The following is a 19,056-nucleotide window of genomic DNA, read 5'->3' as shown; positions in this document are numbered from 1 at the left end:
TCATTAGCACATTAGGCCACACCCCCTGACGCCAAGCCAGCTGGCACTGCATTCGTATGTGCTTCTGCTAAAAAAAAAAATGAAAAGAAAAGAAAAGAGGGGGGGGGAAGCCCTGAAAGGAACGGAACTCTATGACAAGCTGAACACATGCCGATTCTGGAATTATTATTATTTTAATTCTTCCAGTTAAATTCAAACTGAGGACTGGGATACAGCGCTAGGAGAAACTCCAGTGCATTAGAGGAAATCTGTGCATCTCTTTTGCAAATGTGTTTGCTGGGGTCATTCTTTATTTTCCTTTGTGCGAACGTTGAATAGTTGCAGCTGAACAATTGAGCCTATTGTGTTTCTATGGTTCATGCTCTTTCTTTTCCCTGATCTCTGCCGTCTTCCCACCATCCCTCCCCATGTACCAACCTGAATAATCCATATTCATCCACTTCAGCTACGCGCTCACCTCTGTGAAGTCGTGAAAAGTGCCATAAAGTCACCGCTAACTCATGAGGACTCTGTAGGGTAGGGTTGCCAAACCCCAGGTGGGGGCAGGGAATCCCCCGGTTTGGAGGCCCTCCCCCCCACTTCAGGGTCACCAGACAGTGGGGTGGGGGAATGGGAAATGTCTGCTGGGCACTCCATTATGCCCTATGGAGACTGATTCCCATAGGGGATAATTTGAGAATATCTGGGTGTATCTGGGGCTTGGGGTGGTATCTGGGGCATGAGTATCTGGGGCTTGGGGTGGTGGTGCTGTCTTTTGAGGTAGACTCGTCAAAATTGCAGCATAGCATCCAGTGCCTCTCCCCAAAATTCTCTCCAAGTTTCAAAAGGATTGAACCAGGGGGTCCAATTCTGTAAGGCCCAAAAGAAGGTGCCCCTATCCTTCATTCTTTCCAGTGGAGGGAAGGCATTTAAAAGGTGTGCGGTCCCTTTCAATGTGACGGCCAGAACTTCCTTCGGTGTGCAATCGGGCTTGCTGCAACCTTGCTCCTGGCTCCACCCCCAAAGTCTCCTGGCTCCACCCCCAAAGTCCCCAGATATTTCTTGAATTGGACTTGGCAACCTTACTGTGGCGATGGAGAAAGTAGAGAAAGAAGTACTTTTCTCCCTTTCTCACAACACAAGAACTCGTCGGCATTCAATGAAATTGCTGAGCAGTCAGGATAAAATGGATAGAAGGAAGTCCTTCTTCACCCAAAGGGTGATTAACATGTGGAATTCACTGCCACAGGAGATGGTGGCGGCTACAAGCATAGCCACCTTCAAGAAGGGGTTAGATAAAAATATGGAGCAGAGGTCCATCAGTGGCTATTAGCCCCAGGATATATATATCTTCACACACACACATATATGTATATATATGTATATATATGTATGTATATATGTGTGTGTGTGAAGATATAGAGAGACATAGAGAGGGCAGAAGCCAAAGTAGGGAGGCGAAAAGAAACAGTGGAGCATTTGATTGATGAGTATTTTATGAAAGTAGGAAAGGAAGCAATGAGCAATATACATGTGTGTGTATATATATATACACACACATGTATATATATATATATATATATATACACACATGTGTGTATATATGTGTGTATATGTATTTATACATACAGGAGAGCCAGTTTGGTGTAGTGGTTAAGTGTGCGGACTCTTATCTGGGAGAACCGGGTTTGATTCCCCACTCCTCCGCTTGCATCTGCTAACATGGCCTTGGGTCAGCCATAGCTCTGGCAGAGGTTGTCCTTGAAAGGGCAGCTGCTGTGAGAGCCCTCTCCAGCCCCATCCACCTCACAGGGTGTCTGTTGTGGGGGAGGAAGGTAAAGGAGATTGTGAGCCGCTCTGAGACTCTTCGGAGTGGAGGGCGGGATATAAATCCAATATCTTCTTCTTCAATATCTTATGTATATGAGTGTGTGTGTTATACACACACACACACAGATATATTGGCCACTGTGTGACACAGAGTGTTGGACTGGATGGGCCACTGGCCTGATCCAACATGGCTTCTCTTATGTTCTTCTGTGACGCAGAGTGTTGGACTGGAGGGGCCACTGGCCTGATCCAACAGGGCTTCTCTTATGTTCTTCTGTGTGACACAGAGTGTTGGACTGGAGGGGCCACTGGCCTGATCCCAACATGGCTTCTCTTAGGTTCTTATGTGTGACACAGAGTGTTGGACTGGATGGGCCACTGGCCTGATCCAACATGGCTTCTCTTATGTTCTTCTGTGTGACACAGAGTGTTGGACTGGATGGGCCACTGGCCTGATCCAACATGGCTTCTCTTAGGTTCTTATGCCCAAGGCAAGAGATATTCAGAGGTAGTTTGTCATCGCCTCCCTCTGCGTAGCAGCCCTGGACTCCTTTGGTGGTCTCCCATCCAAGAATTAACTGGGGCCAGCGCCACTTAGCTTCTCAGACCCAAGGAGATCAAGCTAACCTGGGCCATTCAGATTTGGGTCACCTCTATGTAGAACTTATTGATTTATTTTATTGAGACCTTTACGCCCCACTTCTCTTCTGGGCCGAGGCTCAAAGCAGCTGACAGCTGATTCTCCCCTGCTCCATCCACCGTGCAAGAAATCACAAAGCCAAGGAAATGGAAGGGCAATCAATTCAGGACAGCCAAAAGGAATCCGGCTTCAAAATTTCAAGACAGTGTGAGGAAATTGTAAATCATTCCAGTACCGATATGCCCTTTAGGAAATTCTCATTGCTTCCTTTCCTACTTTCATAAAATACTCATCAATCAAATGCTCCACTGTCTCTTTTCGCCTCCCTACTTTGGCTTCTGCCCTCTCTATGTCTCTCTTTTTCTCTCTTTCTATACAAGAATCTGATAAGCAGCAAAGGACCCCTTCCTCATTTGTGCATACTTCCCCTGCCTCCCCCCCCCCCCATAGAAACAGTCTGGCTGTGATCACATATGCTAAGTAATGCACTTTCAACGCACTTTCCAACTGGATTTTGCCAGTTCACACAACTGTAGTGTGTGATTGCAGCTTTTGATTCATATCGTGGTTCTAAGCAGTGGTGGAATTCTAGCAGGAGCTCCTTGCATATTAGGCCACGCACCCCTGATGCAGCCAATCCTCCAGGAGCTTACAAAAAAAAGAGCGTTGTAAGCTCCACGAGTATTGGCTGCATCAGGGGTGTGTGGCCTAATATGCAAAGGAGGTCCTGCTGGAATTCCTTACAGGGCTCTTCGTACAGGGCCTGCTATAAGCTCCAGGAGGACTGGCTACATCAGGGGTGTGTGGCCTAATATGCAAAGGAGGTCCTGCTAGAATTCCTTACAGGGCTCTTCGTACAGGGCCTACTGTAAGCTCCAAGAGGATTGGCTGCATCAGGGGTCTAATATGCAAAAGAGCTCCTGCTAGAATTCCACCCCGGTTCTAAATATATTACCTGGAAGTAAGTCCTGGTTGACTCAGTGGGTGGGATCCTGCAGAACCATTCTGCTCCCTTCTTCCCCCGGTCCAAGAAGCCTTCCAAGCTGACTTCCAATCCAAAGTTGACAGTGATTCCAATCCAAAAATAGCTTGCATGAAAGACCAAAATCACTGGGTGTTCTTTGAAGCCGCTTTCCCTTACACTGCCCTTGCTAGAGAGAGAGAAGGGCAAGGTAAGGGCAAGAGAGTCCTAGGGAAACAGGAAGTGATGTCACACCTTATTTATTCTGTGAGAAAAAAAAATGTACACCTGGGCTTTTGTTCCCCAAACAGACTGAAGTAAAAAGGGGAGAGCAATCTCTTTTGTGTTTATTTGAGTCTCTGAATTTTTCCATTAATCCAGAAGAAGATGCTGATCTGTTTTAAACTCAACTTGGTCTAGCTATAGAATCATAGAATCATAGCGTTGGAAGGGACCTCTAGGGTCATCTAGTCCAACACCCTGCACAGTGCAGGAAATTCACAAAAACCTCCCCCTAAAGTCACAGGATCTTCATTGCTGTCAGAGGGCCATCTAGCCTCTGTTTAAAAACCTCCAAAGAAGGAGAGCCCACCACCTCCCAAGAAAGCCTGTTCCACTGAGGAATCGCTCTAACGGTCAGGAAATTCTTCCTAATGTTGAGCCGGAAACTCCTTTGATTTAATTTCAACCCATTGGTTCTGGTCCTAACTTCCAGGGCCACAGAAAACAATTCCACACCATCCTCCTCTCTAGGACAGCCCTTCAAGTACTTGAAGATGGTGATGCTATCACCTCTCAGCCGCCTCCTCTCCAGGCTAAACATCCCCAGATCTTTCAACCTTTCCTCATAGGACTTGGTCTCCAGATCCCTCACCATCTTCTTCGCCCTCCTCCAACTTGTCTATATCCTTCTTAAATTGTGGTGCCCAAAACTGAACACAAGACTCCAGATGAGGTCTTACCAGAGCAGAGTAAAGCGATACCATCACATCACATGATCTGGACACTATACTTCTGTTGATAGTGGATTTTCAGGAAAGGGTGATGCCAGGATTCAAGACTGTTTGGAAATACAGTGGCTAGAATTTTATCTGCTCGGTTCAGTGTCAGAACTGGAGAATACAATGCTAGAAAAAAATTTAAACCCTTCTTGCTGTTTGTATCTGTCTGTATGTGATTATTTGAATCACAATGTGATTATTTGAACTACAATGTGAGCAATTATTTGAAATGTGGTACATACAGAGGGTTAGGTCTGCCCAGCTTTTTTCTGATAGTGAAAAAAAGGAGGCGGGGCTTAGATCATCAAAGGGGGGGGCTATGCTGAGAAGGCTGAGATCCCCGTGTCCAAAATGAATGAGGGGGCTACAAAAAGGGGCTTGGGTGAAACAGCTGGCTGGATCCAACCCATCACATAAAAATGACTGCATTTAAATTATCTATGGATGGATGCATGGATGGATGGATGGATTGATGATAGATAGATGGATGGATAGATGGATGGATAGATGGATGGATGGATGGATAGATAGATAGATAGATAGATAGATAGATAGATAGATAGATAGATAGATAGATAGATAGATAGATAGATAGATAGATGATGGATAGATGGATGGATGGATGGATGGATGGATGGATAGATAGATAGATAGATAGATAGATAGATAGATAGATAGATAGATAGTTGGATAGATAGAGACAGACTAGCAATCCCATTCAACAGGTTTGGTGGGCACCAGCAGTTCAAATATATAATTTATATAGATCCAAGTGGGCAGCCATGTTGGTCTGAAGCAGTAGAACAAAGTAGGAGTGAAGTGGCACTGTTAAGACCAACAAAGTTTTTTTTTTTTCAGAACGTAAGCTTTCGTGTGCAGCCGTACTTCTTCAGACGAGGGGATAAGGTACCTTATCCCCTCGTCTGAAGAAGTATGCCTGCATACAAAAGCTTACACTCTGAATAAAACTTTGTTGGTCTTAAAGGTGACACTTCACTCCTACTTTGTTCTATATAATGTATATGCCATCCAGAATTCATTGGTAGTGTTTGCTTCCAATCCCTGTCAAGCTTTTGTGGACCTGAAGTCATAAGTTTTGTTGCCCTCAGGTCATGCTGGAAACAGGTCTATCTGTCTATCCCCTCCTTTTTACAAAGAGCTGAGGACAGCATCTGTGGTGCTCCTTTGCTCTTTGCACCCCTGTAGTTGGAGAGAGTGACTGAACCAAAGACACCCAGGAAAGCTGCGACTTCAACCGGGGTATCCCAAGACCTAGTCTTGACCTCTGCATCGCGCTGGTCAACTTGATAGTGTACTATAGAGGTCACCATCCATTTTGAGCCTGTGGTCGACTTTGGAATCCTGACACAGGATGGTGGGCACAACCACAAAATGGCCGACACAGGAGGCGGAGCCAGCTGCAAAAAGTCAGGGAGCAGGGTTATGCATAACTCTAATAGTTGCTCTTCAACATTTCAGGCAGGAACTCTTTTGTAACAGGATGCCTTTGTAATTGAACATATGGTTCGATTTTTCCTTGGCTCGGGGTGGCAACTGCTGCCAAAACAACATGAGTTTTAAATCTGCTTGGTCAATGACCAACTACTAGGCAAAAAAAAAAAAGCACACATTTGGCCCCTCCTACTTTCTAAAAAGAGGTAGGCGCCGAGGCTTTTTTCGTAGCAGGAACTCCTTTGCATATTAGGCCACACACCCCTGATGTAGCCAATCCTCCAAGAGCTTACAGGGCTCTTAGTCCGTGGCCTACTGGAAGCTCCAGGAGGATTGACTACATTAGGGGTATGGCCTAATATGCAAAAGAGTTCCTGCTACAAAAAAAGCCCTAGTAGGTGCCATAAAAGGTGTTGGTGGGGGGCATCACGTTGGAGACAAGTGGCATGTCAGATTGCTGTGAAACACTGATGGGGAGGAACAGAAGGATCTTAAAAATCTAAGGCCGTTTTCCCACTGAGCTTACCTCGGAGCGACGTCCCTCTTCACCACGCAGCGTCTGCGCAGATTTCCCACCAACTGCTCCGAGGAACCAGGAAGTTCCCAACCTTTTGCGTCGCAAATGGAAACCGCTAAAAACCAGTTTACGTTAGCGACACAAAAGCCGCAACTCTACTTGGTGCCTCGGAGCAGCCTCGGAGCAGTTGGTGGGAAATCCGCGCAGACGCTGCGCGGTGAAGAGGGACGTCGCTCCGAGGTAAGCTCAGTGGGAAAACGGCCTCCGCATTAAAAGCTATATTAAACATGTAAAAAAAAAAATCATAGAATCCCATAGTGTTCAACTGGCAGGTGTTTATCCAACCACTACTTGAAGGCTGCCAGTGATGGAGCGTTTCTTCCTACCCTTGCATAATTAAGAACAGGCAATGGAAAACCAGCTGCGATATCGGCATGCAGTTCTTCCAGACATAGCTGATGACTGGAACTGCAAAAGGGAAGATTCACTGGGACCAAGTTTAGAGCAGGAAACTGCAATCCTCTGTGGTAGTTTTTAATCTGGAGAGATGTATCTGAATGACATGATTTGGTGTTGAGTGTTTTTTATTAAGATGGAGAGAGCCTTTTGGTTGCAGCCACTGACCCTGTGCTTCCCTTCCCCTGACCTGTTAGTTCTAAACAAAGACATCAGCACTTGCCGTACCATGACGATCACGGGGACCCTGAAGCGCCCATCTCTGCAGGACGAGGAGAAGGTGAAGCTGAACCATCAGAAGGGCTCCTCCAACTTTAACAGTCTTCCAGCCAACGTCTCCAAGATGCACCTCCAAAGTTCCCCGCATTACATGGGGCCCATCAACCTCAATGAGTTCGGCAACCACACCCTCACTCTGAAGAAGGACAAGAGCCAGCAGCCTCCCAAGTCCATCTACATTTGCGACGGGGACATCTTCAAAAAGCTGGACTCAGAGCTCTCCCGGGCTCAGGATCAAGCCATAGACACCAGCTATGTCATCCTGCCCACCAACACTGCCACCCTGAGGCCCAAGCCGCCCCCACCACCGCCACCCCCGAAGGACGATACAAAATACAGCATCAATATCGACCAGATGCCTCAGACGAGGCTCATCCATCTCAGCATGGCCACCGACCCAGGTTTTGTTGTCAAGAGTCCTCCAAGGGAACCGGTGGTGATGGGCTGTGGGGAGGTCCAGGCAACTCCTATGATGCAACAGCAGCAGCAGCAGCAGCAACAGCAGCTATCACCACCGGTGGTCAACAAATCCGGTGACTCGCAGATGCTAAGCTTGTGCGATGCAGGCGATTCTGGTACTTCTGGAATGGTGTCTAAGAGCGAGACAGTCTCCACATTGTCCATGAGCTCCCTAGAGGTAAGTACCAAGGATAACTTCATGAAAGAATGAATGCCTTGAATGTTTCTTTTTCTTTTCTTTTTTGCAGTGAAGTCACAACTGACTTACAGTGACCCGGTAGGGTTTTCAAGGGCATTGCCTGCCTCCATAGTTTTCTTTGGTGGTGTCCTCTCCATGTGGTTTCCCATCCACCCTGGTTTTCCTTCATGGTCTCCCATCCAAGTGGTTTCCCGTCCACCCTGATTTTCCTTGGTAGTGTCCCATCCAAGTGGTTTCTTGTCCACCCTGTTTTTCCTTGATAGTGTCCCATCTAAGTGGTTTCCCGTCCACCCTGGTTTTCCTTGTTGGTGTCCCATCCAAGTGGTTTCTTGTCCACCCTGGTTTTTCTTGGTAGTGTCCTATCTAAGTGGTTTCCCGTCCACCCTAGTTTTCCCATCCAAGTGGTTCCCCATCCACCCTGGTTTTCCTTGGTGGTCTCCCATCCAAGCGGTTTCCCATCCACCTTGATCTTCCTTGGTGGTCTCCCATCCAAGCGGTTTCCCATCCACCTTGATTTTCCTTGGTGGTCTCCCATCCACCCTGGTTTTCCTTGGTAGTATCCCATCCAAGTGGTTTCACATCCACCTTGATTTTCCTTGGTGGTAGAGCACCTGCTTGGCATGCAGAAGGTCTCAGATTTAACCTCCAGCATCTCCTTCTAAAAATATTAGGTAGGGGGTGATATGAAAGATCCTCTGCCTAAAACCTTGGAGAGCCATAATCTGTTGCAGTAGACAGCACTAACTGTGAAGGACCAAGGGTGCCTTCAGGTGTGATGTTAGGTTATCTGGGAAGAGCAATTTGACATCTTCATTTGGAATCCGATGGTCTGCTGCACAGAGATGATTTGGGGCTCTCTACCTCTATGGACTCTGTGGGGAGGGTCATAGAGCCAGTGGTATGCAAACAGATGGTCATAAGAACATAAAAGAAGCCACACTGGATCAGGCCAATGACCCATCCAGTCCAACACTCTATGTCACACATAAGAGCAAAAGAGAAGCCATGTGGGATCAGGCCAGTGGTCCATCCAGTTGAACACTCTTTGTCATACAGTGGCAAAAAACAACAGGTGCCACCAGGAGGTCTATCAGTGGGGCCAGGACACTAGAAGGCCTGCGTCCCAAGTATAGTCCCCACCACTTGGAGCTGGCACATATGTAGAGAAACAGAAGCTGAAGCAGCTATTCTGCCATTTTGTGCTTTAAGTGTTGAAATTATTTGTGGAGTGCCTCATCTCAGGGGATGTCTTATGAGTAGGGAAAATTCTGTAGCCAAAATGACCATGTGAAAGTCTGTAGAGGGAGGAAAATTTACTGTCATCCATAAATAATGTGTTTGTGTCTTTCTGTTCCCAGAGACGGAAATCCCGGTATGCAGAGCTAGATTTTGAGGTGAGTGCTTTCCATTTGGGGGAAAGGGATGTTACAATGAAAGACAAGTGAGATGAGGATAGAGCTCCCTTTTCCCTGGGTTGACACCACCATTACAGATGTTCATTCATACAAAAAAAAATGCTAGAAGAGAGCTGAATGAAACTTGTGAATTTTCATTTCCATATCAAAACGTTTCCATTCAACAAGGGAGAACCTTTTTCAAGGAATCAAAGGCAAGAAATCTTCTGAGCATAGGGAACAATTTTAGAGGTAGACGTAAGTTCTTCCACCAAAGAGAGTGAAAGGCCTGTAACACCTTCTTCTTCTTCTCCCTCTCCTCCTCCTCCTTCTTCTTCATAGACAGACAGACAGACAATAGAGACCCAGTTTGGTGTAGTGATTAACTGTGCAGACTCTTATCTGGGAGAACCGGGTTTGATTCTCAACTCCTCCACTTGCAGCTGCTGGAATGGCCTTGGGTCAGCCAGAGCTCTCTTATCTGGGAGAATCGGGTTTGATTCCCCACTCCTCCACTCGCAGCTGCTGGAATGGCCTTGGGTCAGCCAGAGCTCTCTCATCTGGGAGAACCGGGTTTGATTCTCCACTCCTCCACTCGCAGCTGCTGGAATGGCCTTGGGTCAGCCAGAGCTCTCTTATCTGGGAGAACCGGGTTTGATTCTCCACTCCTCCACTCGCAGCTGCTGGAATGGCCTTGGGTCAGCCAGAGCTCTCTAATCTGGGAGAACTGGGTTTGATTCCCCATTCCTCCACTTGCAGCTGCTGGAATGGCCTTGGGTCAGCCATAGCTCTCTTATCTGGGAGAACCGGGTTTGATTCCCCACTCCTCCACTTGCAGCTGCTGGAATGGCCTTGGGTCAGCCAGAGCTCTCTTATCTGGGAGAACCGGGTTTGATTCCCCACTCCTCCACTTGCAGCTGCTGGAATGGCCTTGGGTCAGCCAGAGCTCTCTTATCTGGGAGAACCGGGTTTGATTCTCCACTCCTCCACTTGCAGCTGCTGGAGTGGCCTTGGGTTAGCCGTAACTCTAGCAGAGTTGTCCTTGAAAGGGCAGCTTCTGGGAGAGCTCTCTCAGCCCTGCCCACTCACAGGGTGTCTGTTGTGGGGGAAGAAGATAAAGGAGATTGTAAGCCGCTCTGCGACTCTGATTCAAAGAGAAGGGCGAAGTATAAACCTGCAGTCCTCTTCTTCTTCTAGAGGTCTCGGGGAACCCCAGAACTTCCTAACCCAGCTCTCCCTTTTGTCTGCTTCAGAAAATCATGCACACGAGAAAGCGTCACCAGGACATGTTCCAAGACCTGAATCGCAAATTGCAGCACGCAGAGAAAGAGAAGGAGTCTCCACCGGCAGACAGCAAGGTGAGTCTCTGAACCACCCGCCAGAAAATTCCATCTTCTGATCTTTGGGTCTGATCTTTGCAAAGGGAAATGATCCTCGGCCCCTTCCTCCCTCAGATATCCTCAAAATGCGATTTGGCGTCTACGGGCAGGGTGACTCTGCTTCTCACGCAGAGTTACAGCTATTTGGGAATTTGTACAAACGGGAAAACCGTAGCCCGAGCCCCTTTATTGCATTGACTCAAAGTCATAGCAAGCAAACCTAATTCCAGTATACTGATTGGGTTATTGGATAGAGGAATGAAGAATTAAATCTCTGGGACTGTGGAGAAGTCCTTTGTGTCACTAGCTGTCTGTAGTGTCCTTCGGATAGTTTCTACAAGACATGAATAGAGTGACAAACCAGGGGTGGAGGAGAGAGAGAGAGAGCTGGCAAAGGGAGCTTTTACTATCCTAAAAAGTAGTCAGAAGCCATCAGGTCTTATACCCCCAAAAAATCCTGTTCTCTGTGGTGCTACCAGACTCAGAGCTAAGTAATAAAAGTTTAATATCTGATAACTTTCTTTTAAAAATTGACTTTTTTCTTATGTATTGGAAAAAATAAATACAAAGACAGTACATGACATTATGTTTCCTTTGAGGTCGGTAGATAGGTAGACAGACAGACAGATAGATGTTGAAGAAGAAGATGACGGAGATGAGGAGATGGATGGATGGATGGATGGATGGATGGATGGATGGACGGACAGACTAGATAGATAGATAGATAGATAGATAGATAGATAGATAGATAGATAGATAGATAGATAGATAGACAGACAGACAGACAGACAGACAGACAGACAGACAGACAGACAGACAGACAGACAGATAGATAGATAGATTTTATTTATTTATTTATTTTATGACTTCTATCCCGCCCTTCCCAACAAGTGGCTGAGGGTGGCTTACAACACAGGAATCTAACATAGATAGGCGTTAAACATAAAGCATTTAAATTTAAACATTAAACCATTTAAAACATTGAACCGTTTAAAACATTTAAAGCATTTAAAACATTGAAAAACATTGGGGGCAGCAGACATCCAGTATAACTACGCTCAGTTTCTTGTACCAGCTAGTCATAGGCCAGCCGGAAGAGGGTTGTCTTACAGGCCCTGCGGAACTGGGCGAGGTCCCGCAGGGCCCTCACCTCTTCCGGCAGCTGGTTCCACCAGGAGGGGGCCATAATAGAAAAGGCCCGGTCCCTTGTTGATTTTAAGCGGGCTTCCTTTGGCCCGGGGATAACAAAGAGATTTTGAGTTCCCGATCTCAGTACTCTCTGGGGAACATGCGGGGAGAGATGGTCCTTCCGGTAGGCAGGTCCTAGGCCATATAGGGCTTTAAAGGTAATAACCAGCACCTTGTACCGGACTCGGTAAGCTATCGGCAGCCAGTGCAGGTCCCGGAGCCCCGGCCGGATGCGCTCCCTTCTTGGGAGCCCTAACAACAGCCGGGCCGCGGCATTCTGCACTAGCTGCAGCTTTCGGGTTCGGCACAAAGGCAGCCCCATGTAGAGAGCATTGCAGTAGTCCAACCTCGAGATAGATAGATAGATAGATAGATAGATAGATAGATAGATAGATAGATAGATAGATAGATAGATAGATAGATAGATAGATAGATGATAGATGATAGATAGATAGATAGATAGATAGATAGATAGATAGATAGATAGATAGATAGATAGATAGATAGATAGATGATAGATAGATGATAGATAGATAGATAGATAGATAGATAGATAGATAGATAGATAGATAGATAGATAGATAGATAGATAGATAAGGAATACCTTAATTTGGATCCAGCATCACCTTGCAGACCAAGCAGATTTTTGGGAGATGAGCTTTTGAATGTCAAAAATCCCTTTGTCCAATTCTTGTATCCAGTGAAGGGACTTTTGACTCTTGAAAGCTCATAGCTCGGAAATCTGGTTTGTTCATAAAGTGCTCCGGGACTTGAGTCTAGCTACTTAGTCTGACAGTGGGGAAAAAACCTATTTTCCCTTTCTGTGTGAGCAGATTTCACGGCACCCCTGGAAAAAGACCGAAAGGCCCACGTAGTGGCAGTGTGGTGCAGTAGTTAGAGTGCTGGGCTATAATCTCAGAGACCTGGATTCAAATCCCCGCTCTTGAAGGAAGCTTACTGTGCGGCCTTGTACCACTCTCTCTCTCTCTCTCTTGCTCCTCTTACACTAAATTAAGAAATTAAACTGCAGAACACCCGCACACGGGCCTTTTCTTCCGCGGCCCCACATCTCTGGAATCAGCTCCCAGAGGAGGTGCGGGCCCTGCGGAACCTTGACCAGTTCCGCAGGGCCTGCAAGACCGCCCTCTTTAAATTGGCATTCACGAACAGCTGAGCAATAAGTGCATAACAAGAAACACTCGCCGTCTACACCAATTGTTAGGTTTAATTTAATCTATTAGATTAATTGTTTTAACTAATGTATTAAGTGGTTTTATTATTAATGTTCATTAGTATAATGTTTTATCAATGTATTGTTATCTTTTTTGTCGTTAGCCGCCCTGAGCCTGCTTCGGCAGGGGAGGGCGGGATACAAATAAAATTTTACTTTACTTTACTTTACTTTACACTAGCCCAGGGGTGGCCAATGGTAGCTCTCCAGATGTTTTCCCCCTACAACTCCCATCAGCCCCAGCTATTGGCCATGCTGGCTGGGGCTGATGGGAGTTGTCGGCAAAAAGCATCTGAAGAGCTACCGTTGGCCACCCCTGGGCTAGCCTATCTTATAGGGTAGTTTTAAGTACAGAAGGAGGGAAGAAAACCATGTAGTCTTTCCTGAGCTCCTTTGAAGAAAGGCAGGGGAACAACTGCAGTTGTCAGAAGCCATCAGGTCTTTTCGTGGTTGCCCATTTCCTTGATCAAGTGATTGAGGGCCAAACACCTCAAGGAGAAAGAACGGATCTGCTCAGGGGCGGGATTCTAGAAGGAGCTCCTTTGCAAATTAGGCCACACACACCCTGATGTAGCCAATCCTCCAAGAGCTTGGAATTCTAGCAAGAGCTCCTTTGCATATTAGGCCACACACCCCTGATGTAGCCAATCCTCCAAGAGCCTGGAATTCTAGCAAGAGCTCCTTTGCATATTAGGCCACACACCCCTGAGGTAGCCAATCCTCCAAGAGCCTGGAATTCTAGCAAGAGCTCCTTTGCATATTAGGCCACACACCCCCTGATGTAGCCAATCCTCCAAGAGCTTGGAATTCTAGCAAGAGCTCTTTTGCATATTAGGCCACACACCCCTGATGTAGCCAATCCTTCAAGAGCTTGGAATTCCAGCAAGAGCTCTTTTGCATATTAGGCCACACACCCCTGATGCAGCCAATCCTCCAAGAGCTTGGAATTCTAGCAAGAGCTCCTTTGCATATTAGGCCACACACCCCTGATGCAGCCAATCCTCCAAGAGCTTGGAATTCTAGCAAGAGCTCCTTTGCATATAAGGCCTCACACCCCTGATGTAGCCAATCCTCCAAGAGCTTGGAATTCTAGCAAGAGCTCCTTTGCATATTAGGCCACACACCCCTGATGCAGCCAATCCTCCAAGAGCTTGGAATTCTAGCAAGAGCTCCTTTGCATATAAGGCCACACACCCCTGATGTAGCCAATCCTCCAAGAGCTTGGAATTCTAGCAAGAGCTCTTTTGCATATTAGGCCACACACCCCTGATGCAGCCAATCCTCCAAGAGCTTGGAATTCTAGCAAGAGCTCTTTTGCATATTAGGCCACACACCCCTGATGCAACCAATCCTCCAAGAGCCTGGAATTCTAGCAAGAGCTCCTTTGCATATTAGGCCACACACCCCCTGATGTAGCCAATCCTCCATGAGCTTACAAAAAAGAGCCTTGTAAGCTCTTGGAGGATTGGCTGCATCAGGGGGTGTGTGGCCTAATATACAAAGGAGCTAGAATTCCACCCCTGGATCTGGCCATGCTCAGTAAGGCACAGTAACTATCTCATACATAGGTGTTTCCGCCTGCCCATGAAAACCTTAGCCCCAACTGAATGGAAAAACGGGGAGGGATGGTGGCTCAGTGGTAGAGCATCTGCTTGGGAAGCAGAAGGTCCCAGGCTCAATCCCTGGCATCTCCAACTAAAAAAAGGTCCAGGCAAGTAGGTGTGAAAAACCTCAGCTTGAGACCCTGGAGAGCCACTGCCAGTCTGAGTAGACAATACTGACTTTGATGGACCAAGGGTCTGATTCAGTATAAGGCAGCTTCATATGTTCATAAAGAACTATCTCTTTAGAGAATTTCTTTCCTTGGTGGCAGTCAAGAGGCATTTTGAAGACTGTTCTCCTTTGTTCTGGATTTATTAACCCAGAATTCACCCAGAATAAATGATACGCCTTCGTTCTGGTCATGGCAATATCGGCATTTTACAGATTTCACTGCTGTCAACTCAAGGCATTCTCCGCTGGACTGTCTGATTAACTCAGGGGAATCCAGTTACAAATTACAGCAGTTTCACAAAATCCACCGATGTGGGGACGTTGTCATGACCAGTAGGGTTGCCATCCTCCAGGTGAGACCTGAAGAACTCCCAGAAATGACAACTGATTTCCAGACTATGGAGATCAGTTCCTGCGGAGACAACAGCTGCCTTGGAAGGTGGACTCGATGGCATTACAGCCCACTGAGGTCCCTGCCCTCCCCAAATTCCCCCTCCCCAGGTTCCACCCCCAAATCTCCAGGAATTTCCCAAAGTGGAGTTGGCAGCCCTAACCATCAGCAATGGCCTCTCATCCTCAATCTAACCTCAAAAACCCCCACAAAACACTCACTGTTTTGGCTTCTCAGAAACTAACCAGCGCAATATGACAGTTTCTGCCGACCTAGTCCAGTCTGAAGCAATGCTTTAGTTCTAAACTCCCCGAATGTGTCAACCCAAATACTTGAGTCATGGAATCATAGAGTTGGAAGGGACCTTCAGGGTCATCGAGTCCAACCCCCTACACAATGCAGGAAACTCACAAACACCTCCCCCTAAATTCTCAGGAACTTCATTGCTGTCAGATGGCCATCTAGTCTCTGTTGAAAAAACTCCAAGGAAGGAGAGCCCACCAACTCCCGAGGAAGCCTGCCACTGAGGAACTGCTCTAAGTGTCAGGAATCATAGAGTTGGAAGGGACCTTCAGGGTCATCGAGTCCAACCCCCTACACAATGCAGGAAACTCACAAACACCTCCCCCTAAATTCACAGGATCTTCATTGCTGTCAGATGGCCATCTAGTCTCTGTTGAAAAAACTCCAAGGAAGGAGAGCCCACCAGCTTCCAAGGAGGAAGCCTGTTCCACTGAGGAACCGTTCTAATGGTCAGGAAGTTCTTCCTAATGTTGAGCCGGAAACTCTTTTGATTTAATTTCAACCCGTTGGTTCTAGTCCTACTTTTTGGGGCCACAGAAAACGATTCCACCCCATCCTCTAGACGACAGCCCTTCAAGTCCTTGAAGATGGTGATCCTATCACCTCTCAGCCTCCACCTCTCCAGGCTAAACATGCCCAGCTCCTTCCTCCAAGGAAGGAAGGAGAGTCCACCACCTCCCGAGGGAGCCTGTTCCGCTGAGGAACCGCTCTAACAGATCTTCGTTCTTCCTAAGGTTGAGCCGGAAACTCTTCGGATTTAATTTCAACCCATTGGTTCGTTTGAGTCAAACAAAGGGAGGGAAAAGAAAAAAAAAACCACCATCCTGTTCTCTCTTGTATATTTAGGCTATAAAACGATGGAGCGTTTCTTCGGGTGGAAGTGATAAAACAAACACTAGCGTAAGTCTCTATTGCATCGTTTGCCTTGAGGAACGTCATAGACACCAATCCATACTATAATGCATGTCTCCAGTAGAAATCGCTGCCCTCCCAGCCCTCTTGGTCACATGACAAACACCCTTGGAATGCCTCCTTTATCTCCTCCCCATGCCTGGCATCACCCAACTGAGAGGTCCTGGGCCACAGGCCTACCAATCCATCCATATACATTTCAAGAGCCTTGGCTGCATGGCTCCCAAGCCATCCCTGACTCGAGGATCGCCTCCTTTTGCCTGGTTCAGTACCCCAAGGCATTTCCCATCTTTCAGAGTAGCATGCTTTTACAAAGTTCTTTTTCCCCCTAGTTCGACTGCCAGCCGATCAGGCACAAATGGATGAAAAAAAAAAGTAATTAACTGTTTTGCAAGATATTTGCGACCCACGCTTGCTTGGTGGGAAGCTACCGTTGGCGTTGAGCTGGATTTATGTTTCCGTACCGTGATTTGGTTATTACAATATGCATCGCGTTCCATCGAGGTGGAAATTTAATAGCACTTGGCTTGCATCTTTTGATGGAATTACTGCGGGATTAGGAGAAAAGGTTTCTCGTGTGCACGCGGGGGGGGGGGGGAGAGCTGGTGGAAATAATAATAATAATATTTAATTTGTATCCCGCCCTCCCCGCCGAAGCAGGCTTAGGGCGGCTCACATAGCATAACATAAAATACAATCATTACAATAATCAAAGCATACATTACATATCACAATTCACTTATATAGATACTATTACATTACAACCATCTAAACCATCCAATTCAGTTACAGCAAATTAGTTTGGGGCTGCAGTCTCGACGTTTCGCGTCTTACAATTTTTCGTGACAACGGCACAATAGATTCCACATTAAGAAAAAGCCAGCTGAAAGAGGGTAGTCTTGCAGGCCCTGCGGAACTGGGGAAGGCTCCGCAAGGCCCGCACCTCTTCTGGTAATTGGTTCCACCCGTGGGGAGCTATGATCGAAAAGGCCCTTTCTCTTGTAACTTTCAGTTTGGCCTCCTTGGTGTAGCGGTGAAGTGTGCAGACTCTTATCTGGGAGAACCGGGTTTGATTCCCCGCTCCTCCACTTGCACCTGCTAGCATGGCCTCGGGTCAGCCATAGCTTTTGTGGGAGTTGTCCTTGAAAGAGCTGCTGCTGTAAGAGCTCTCTCAGCCCCACCCACCTCACAGGGTGTCTGTTGTGTGTGGGGGAGGGGGAGGTAAAGGAGATTGTGACCACTCTACGAGGGTTGCCAAGTCCAATTCAAGAAATATCTGGGGACTTTGGGGGTGGAGCCAGGAGACTTTGGGGTGGAGGAAGGATGTGACAATTGAACTCCAAAGAGAGTTCAGGCCATTACATTTCAAGGGACCGCACACCTTTTCAATGCCTTCCTTCCATTGGAAATAATGAAGGATAGGGGCACCTTCTTTGGGGGCTCATAGAATTGGACCCCCTAGTCCAATATTTTTGAAACTTGGAGGGTATTTTGGAGAGAGGTTCTGGATACTATGCTGCAAATATGCTGCCTCTACATCAACAAAAACTCCATCAGAGCCCCAGATACTCGCAGATCAATCTTCCATTATACTCTTTGGGAATTGGTCTCCATAGGGAATAATAGAGTGTCCAGCAGACATTACCCCCGCCCCCACTTTCTGATGACCCTGAAGCGGGGGAAGGGTCTAAACATCGGGGGTCTCCCATCCCCACCTGGGGATTGGCAGCCCCATCTGAGATTCTGAGTTTGTCCAGCGTCGTGTCTGTGGGAGTATGAGAGCCTTGTCTCTACAGGAGAGACCTTCAGAGCCTTATGTCTCCATGGAAGGCCATGAGCAGAGAGGGAGAGGACAAAGAGAGAGGAGGGGTCAGAGAGCAGCTGCCAGGTTAAAACAAAAGAAAGGCGTCATATCTGAGGAGATAACACCTATACACCCTAAGAGTGATGTAGCACCCCCCAGTGTCCGGGCATACTGAGTTGGAATCCAAGTGCCCCCCCCTAAAGTTCTTAGCCATAACCCGGTCCCCCGTATCTAGCCCCTGAGGTGCCCGGATCAACTCTGGAACCTCCTGCAGGTCGAGAGCTCTGTCTGAGTGCAATCGGTCTAGTAGGGTGGCTACCCGGCGGCCTATGAGGAGTTTGGCAGGGCTGCGGCCCATGACCGAGGAGGGGATACTGCGCTGTGATAGTAAGAATTCTGCAAAGCGGCCCTCCCAGTCCCCCTGGATGATGCGGCAGAGCGATTCTTTAGTCTTTCGCACCATCCTTTTGGTCTGGCTGTTGGTGGCCGGGTGGAATGGGGCTGACCTGATGTGCCTAATGAGGTTGCAGGCGCAGAAGTCCTGGCATTCCCCCGACATGAAGGCCGTCCCATTATCTGAGAACATTGTGTCCGGGAGGCCATGCGTGGTACTCACCCGGCGGAGGCTACCGATGGCGGCCCGGGAGGAGGTGGATGCCACCGGGAGCACCTCCAGCCATTTTGAGTATGAGTCCACAATTAAGAAAAACGTTTGTCCCTGGAAGGGTCCCGCAAAGTCCAGGTGCAACTGGGACCAGGGGTTTTGCGTGGATTCCCAGTGCTGCACCGGAGCCCGGGGAGGTGCCGGACAGGTCTCCTGGCAGGGCTAGCATGGAGCAACCCAAGACTCGATCCCATCGTCCATCCCAGGCCACCATACATAACTGCAGGCGAGTGCCTTCATGTGC

At 47.6% G+C, this 19,056-nt stretch overlaps 1 protein-coding gene across 4 annotated transcripts in view; it reads left to right on the top strand.

Annotated features, from left to right (window-relative positions):
* Positions 1-19,056, top strand: part of LOC132574922 (adhesion G protein-coupled receptor B1-like) — a 162,641-nt gene that overhangs the window by 125,484 nt on the left and 18,101 nt on the right. For 2 of the 4 annotated variants that reach the window (XM_060243175.1, XM_060243179.1), the window contains 4 exons: positions 7,034-7,752; positions 9,132-9,167; positions 10,421-10,525; positions 16,279-16,332. In XM_060243175.1, the coding sequence (XP_060099158.1) occupies positions 7,034-7,752; positions 9,132-9,167; positions 10,421-10,525; positions 16,279-16,332 (914 nt within the window). The remainder of the gene's footprint in view (positions 1-7,033; positions 7,753-9,131; positions 9,168-10,420; positions 10,526-16,278; positions 16,333-19,056) is intronic. The other 2 variants (XM_060243178.1, XM_060243176.1) reach the window with 1 other exon arrangement.

Source organism: Heteronotia binoei, chromosome 7 (genome assembly GCF_032191835.1).
Source record: "Heteronotia binoei isolate CCM8104 ecotype False Entrance Well chromosome 7, APGP_CSIRO_Hbin_v1, whole genome shotgun sequence".
Taxonomy (NCBI): domain Eukaryota; kingdom Metazoa; phylum Chordata; class Lepidosauria; order Squamata; family Gekkonidae; genus Heteronotia; species Heteronotia binoei.
This window is presented reverse-complemented; position numbering and strand designations above follow the sequence as displayed.